The 6,000-nt window shown below is 47.5% G+C and overlaps 1 protein-coding gene across 3 annotated transcripts in view; it reads right to left on the reverse strand.

The window, feature by feature from the left end:
* Window positions 1-5,161, reverse strand: part of COQ8B (coenzyme Q8B) — a 114,708-nt gene extending 109,547 nt beyond the window's left edge. For 2 of the 3 annotated variants that reach the window (XM_033957146.1, XM_033957145.1), the window contains exon 1: window positions 4,650-5,161. In XM_033957146.1, coding sequence (XP_033813037.1) covers window positions 4,650-4,910 — 261 coding nt within the window. In that variant the 5' untranslated portion in view covers window positions 4,911-5,161. Of the gene's footprint in view, window positions 1-4,474; window positions 4,531-4,649 lie in introns of those variants that run through there. The other variant, XM_033957147.1, reaches the window with a different exon arrangement.
* Between the last annotated feature and the right edge of the window lie 839 nt (window positions 5,162-6,000).

A 6,000-nucleotide genomic window follows, 5' to 3' on the forward strand; every position in this document is an offset into this window, starting at 1 on the left:
TAAAGTGGATGTGTACATGGGTGGATCAGGTGTGTGTTCGTAAGTTCTAGAATACTATTACTTAGGTGTGTGTCCATAAGTTCTAGAATACTATTACTTAGGTGGACAACTACCAAATAGATGCAACCATTTACACCAGTGGTTCCCAACGGGGGCGCTACCGCCCACCAATGGGTGCTGAGAAGTCTAAGGGGGGCATTTTGTGTCCAAGTCATATTGAGGGGGTGTTGAGGACCAGCCGCTGCCCCCTTGAGCAAATGGCAAATCCAATGGCCACTGATGGCAGCACTGTTGTCTTTGTTTTGAATCTTCAACTTTTGACGCTTCAACTTCCACTGATGGCAGCACTGCCGTCTGTTTTGATTCTTCAAATTTTTGCCGACACAGCAACGTTCTCACCAAGTCCCGCGTGATTGCCCCAAAGCTTCTTCTCCGACACAAGCTGCCCAGGCGGAAACATAAGTGCATCAGGGAGAAGCTTTAGGGACTTGGCGAGAATGTTGCCGCGTCCAGACACCTCAAAGAGAAAACTATGAAGAGCGCTCGTAAAGGTGACGGGAAGGGAGGAAGATGGCCCAATGAGGGGAAAAGGTTGAGTGGCGCTGAAGGGAAGTGGAGGGAGAGGGAGGAAATGTAACAGACGCTGAAGGGAAGGGAAGTGAGGAAGGGAGAGAGAGAAGGAAGCAGACGCTGAAGGGAAGTGGAAAGAGATGAAGGAACAAACGCTGGATGGAAGTTTCATCACATCAAGCTCAGTTCTCTCACTAATAATATTATATTCATTTTTTTAATAACATTTTTTAAATCATACTGTGAGCAATATTGTTATTATCTTCTAATAAAATAATTTTACAAATTTGTCTTTGTTTTAAGAAGAACATAAGAACATAAGAAGTTGCCTCCACTGGGTCAGACCGAGGTCCATCTCGCCCAGCGGTCCGCTCCCGCGGCGGCCCATCAGGTCTATAACCTACCTCAAGTTCTATCTGTACCCCTCTATCCCTTTATCCTCCAGGAACCTATCCAAACCCTTCTTGAACCCCTGTACAGAGTTCTGGCCTATCACTTCCTCCGGAAGCGCGTTCCATGTGTCCACCACCCTCTGTGTAAAAAAGAATTTTCTAGCATTTGTTCTAAACCTGTCCCCTTTCAATTTCTCCGAGTGACCCCTAGTGGTTGTGGCTCCCCTCAGTTTGAAGAATCTGTCCTTATTCACTCTCTCTATGCCCTTAAGGATTTTGAAGGTTTCTATCATGTCCCCTCTAAGTCTCCTCTTCTCCAGGGAGAACAGCCCCAGCATTTTTAACCTGTCAGCGTATGGAAAATTTTCCATACCTTTTATCAGCTTGGTCGCCCTCCTCTGCACTCCCTCGAGTACCGCCATGTCCTTCTTGAGGTACGGCGACCAGTATTGAACACAGTACTCCAGGTGCGGGCGCACCATTGCGCGATACAGCGGCATGATAACTTCCTTCGTCCGTGTTGTGATACCCTTTTTGATGATGCCCAGCATTCTGTTTGCTTTCTTTGAGGCTGTCGCACATTGCGCCGATGGTTTCAGTGATGAGTCGACCATCACCCCAGGTCCCTTTCCAGGTTACTCACCCCTAGCAGTGTTCCCCCCATTTTGTAGTTGAACATCGGGTTCTTTTTCCCTACATGCATGACCTTGCATTTCTCTACGTTAAAACTCATTTGCCACTTTTTTGCCCAGTCTTCCAGTCTCGTTAGGTCCCTTTGTAAGTCTTCACAGTCTTCCGTGTTTCTAACCCTGCTGCAGAGTTTGGTGTCATCAGCAAATTTGATAACCTCACATTTTGTCCCCGTCTCCAGATCGTTAATAAATATATTGAATAGTAGAGGCCCCAGCACCACCCCTGCGGAACTCCGCTCGTGACCCATTGCCAATCTGAGTATTGGCCCTTGACTCCAACCCTCTGTTTCCTGCCCGCTAGCCAGTGTTTGAAACAGAGGGTTGGAGTCAAGGGCCAATACTCAGATTGGCAATGGGTCACGAGCGGAGTTCCGCAGGGGTCGGTGCTGGGGCCTCTACTATTCAATATATTTATTAACGATCTGGAGACGGGGACAAAATGTGAGGTTATCAAATTTGCTGTTGACACCAAACTCTGCAGCAGGTTTATATAACATGTACAATATAGTTTACCCAAGGGGGGCACTGTCGAATCACTCACTGAAAACTTGGGCTCCGATTTAAAAAAGGTTGGGAACCTATGATTTACACCAACCTCTGACATGGCATAAGTAGTTGTGCCTAAGGTTAGGTGTGTGCATGCCAACTTGCACTGTATTCTATAATGGCAATTTAGTGCAACTGCTATTATAGAATTGGTGCTTAGTGCATTTTCTACATCTAAATTTTGGTATACTTTCTTGAATCTACCCCAAAGTCTCTATATACTATCTCTAGGGTCCAGCATCTCCTGTGGAGGAGTGTGTGGCGCAGTGGTTGGAGCTACAGCCTCAGCACCCTGGGGTTGTGGGTTCAAACCCCGCGCTGCTCCTTGTGACCCTGGGCAAGTCACTTAATCCTCCATAGCCCCAGGTACGTTAGATAGATTGTGAGCCCACCGGGACAGATAGGGAAAATGCTTAAGTACCTGATTGTAAACCGCTTAGATAACCTTGATAGGCGGTATATAAAATCCTAATAAAACTTGAAACTTGAAAACTTGAAACTCTATCTTCCATATCCTCAAACCCTTCATATCCTGCATCTCCCTTCCATCTACATTAGTTCCTCCCACATCCAGCATCTTCCCTTCACCTTCTTAAATTCCTCCCATGTCCTGAATCTTCTATCTCCATTACCACTTTTCATGTGTCCACTATCATCTGTCCCACTTTCTTGTATTCAGCATCTAAATCCTTCTCCATCTCTCCCCATTCCCCTATGCCCAGGTTGGACAAAAATCAATGATTAAAAAAAAAAAAAAAGTCAAACACACAGATTGTCAGAGTTGGCCAGGACAGGAGATGGGAGGGATGTCTCCTGTCCCGGCACACATCACCAGGTCATATGGCAGGCTTGATGGAGGCTTGCAACAAGGCCGGGGGGGGGGGGGCATTGACCTGAATATAAGCAGAGACCCACATTTTTTGGCCCAAAAATCTCAGCTTATATTCAAGTATATATGATACATCTGCATTGATTTGAGAACCTAAATGTGCAAGACTTGTTTGAGAAGTCCTTATTAAAATGTCTTTCCCAATTCTCAGCCTGTGCTTGCAATTCCTGGGATTGAAGGTCATCATCTCCTGTGGACTGCAAGTTCAGACAATCTGCAATGGGTCTCATTAGGTCACATTCACACAGCCAGTCATTAGTTTTTGGTTTTGGCCAAAACCAGATGATAAGTTTTGCAAAAGTCTAAAAACATTACTTTTCAAGAAGTCCCTATTAGGGGCTGAAGGAAACTCAGACATTATAATTAAATGTTTACTATTTAGAACGACAATGTTGGTGGTTTTAGATGGCCTGCCTTACATTTGCATGTATATATCTATATAGTGTGTATGATTCTATGTATAACTGTATGTAGTGATATGCTGCTTGTAACCCTCCTAGAACTCCTACGTGCAAGGATTTGAAGCAGTGGTGTAGCAAAGATAGGAGGCGACTGGGGCAGTGGCGCCGCACCCCACTCTCCTCTTTGTCCCCTGCTCCTTTCTCACCCCACAACCTTCCATCGTACCTCTTTAAATCTCCGCCAATGCAGCAGCTTCTCCTGCCTGCTGTTTGCATCGGCGTTGGCTTTCCTTGTGCCATCCCTTCATGGTCCCACCACACGGACGTGATTTCAAAAGGGAGCCAGGCTAGAGCGAATAGCAGGCCTGAGAAGCTGCTCACGCTGGAGAAGATTTAAAGAGGCATGAGAGGGTGGAATTCAGTGTGGCGTGGGGGGCAGAAGGGTGCCAGTGCCCCTACCAAGATAGCGCCCAGGGTGGTCCATCCCCGCCTGCATCCCTCCCCCCCTTACTACGCCACTGATTCGATGGGATATAAGATTCCACATAACAGTATTGGCAGAAAGTGTTCAGAGTGTTTCAGTAGCAGTCTGCCTCTAAAGGGGCAAAGATATTTGTGGAGAGACGATGCTACTTCTAGCCAGGAGGCTCAGTAAAGCAGCCGATGAGGCAGGGTGATCAGTGGTGCCCTGAGCCAGTGCCTCACCCAGCTTGTGCCAGCAAGCAAGCAGGCATCCCTCTCCTCCCGTGGTCCAGCATCTGTCCTCCTATACCCCACTGTGGTCCAGATCTTTCTCCATCCCCTCCCCAAATGCCAAAACCTGCAGCAGCAATTCACACAAGCTACTTTGTGACCGGCCCAAGTACCTTTTGCAATCTCCCAAGACACAGCGATCCTAAATCGCGCATATTTGGCTGCCCTCCCACTCATTCAAGAGACCAGCATCACTCCCTTTTTCTTAAACTTTCCCCACCCTAATCTTACCTTTAAAACCGTCTCCGAGGTCGCAGCAATTCATACAGTTGCCTTCCCGGTGTCCCGCCCCCCCCCCCCAAGCACAACTTCCTCTTTCCGGCAGGGCGGGGCTGCAGCCGAGGCAAAGAAGTTGAGAGGAAAACCCGAGAACGGGAAGAGGGTCGGGTGTTGGAAAGTTTCCTACCGCTTTGCTTCTCACATCACCGGAGGACGTCGGGCCGGCTTTGACGCCGTGTCGGGGTTGGCCGGGAGCCGCTTGGAAGAAGAGCGCGGGAACCGTCCTCGGGAAAACCGTGAGGCGCGAGAGCTCCAGCCCCGCGAGATTCCAGAGCCGCACTTTGAGATGGGCTTTGCGCATGTCCGGTAAAGCGAATTGGCCTCGCGAACTTGTGAGGCGTCTCTTAGAACGAGGTTGCGCTGAATTTACCCGTGCGCGGGCTTGCATATGTACAGTACTTGCCCCACACAGGAGCCCCAGTAGAGTAAACTCTTTGTGCTCAGGGAGAAGTAATCTTTGGGTTTAGCACCTCCAATAATTTTTAAAAATTGGCTCTTTTTTCGTTCCCACACCTACGACCTTGCTATGCCTTGTAGTTTTATTTTACTGCTGGGAATTTAAGAAAGAATTTTCCCTTTTAACCACTTTGAATATAATTTCACAAGGCATTCTCTGTATGTAAGGTATGTTCTACACCAGTGTCTCGCAAACTTCACCAAACGTGGTGGCCGCGGCTCGAGGACTTCCAGAAGTGCACCGACATCAACGCAATAACGTCACGTGCATGTGTGATAACATCACTTTGACATCCACGCATGCACGAAGGCCCTGGAATGGAAGAGGTGTGGAGAGAAGGAGAGGCGCCGGTTGACTGCCTATAGGATGTGCCTCTCATCGTGAGAGGCATGTCTTGTAGGCAGTCAACCGGTGCCAGGACCACTCCTCCCTGGTGTCTTGCGGTACACCTGGAATCTTGGGTGGCACACAGTTTGCGATACTCTATTGTACACAACATATGTACTCTCTTATACATTGTTGAATAGATTGTCCATGCACAGTGTACCACTCAGTCTTTAATCATGTGGCAGCCACGAGGTCAGAAACATGGACACTCCATTGCAAAATTGCACCATTGAAGAACAACATGCAATATTGCGCTTTCTTTGGGCAGAGAGAGTGAAACCTGTGGAAATTCACCATTGGATATCAACTCAGTATGGACATAGCGCCATGAATCAACAAAAGGTTTATGAGTGGCTAAAAAGATGTAAAGCAGGAAGAACAGATGTAACTGACAAAGGTCATTCTAGTTGCCCATCAACATCACGCACACAAGAGCATATTGACAGGGTGGATGCCTTGATTAGAGAAGATTAACGGATAACAGTGTCTAAATCGGCTGCAAATTTGGATATCGGCTGTGGATCTGCATTTGCCATAATTAGTGTGACCATATGGCTCCAGAAAAAAGGGGACGGATTGAGACATCTGGGTTTTACTTCCATTGAAAGCAATGGAAGTAAGGAGAACAGATTGA

The sequence above is a fragment of the Geotrypetes seraphini genome, chromosome 8 (assembly GCF_902459505.1).
Source record: "Geotrypetes seraphini chromosome 8, aGeoSer1.1, whole genome shotgun sequence".
Classification (NCBI taxonomy): domain Eukaryota; kingdom Metazoa; phylum Chordata; class Amphibia; order Gymnophiona; family Dermophiidae; genus Geotrypetes; species Geotrypetes seraphini.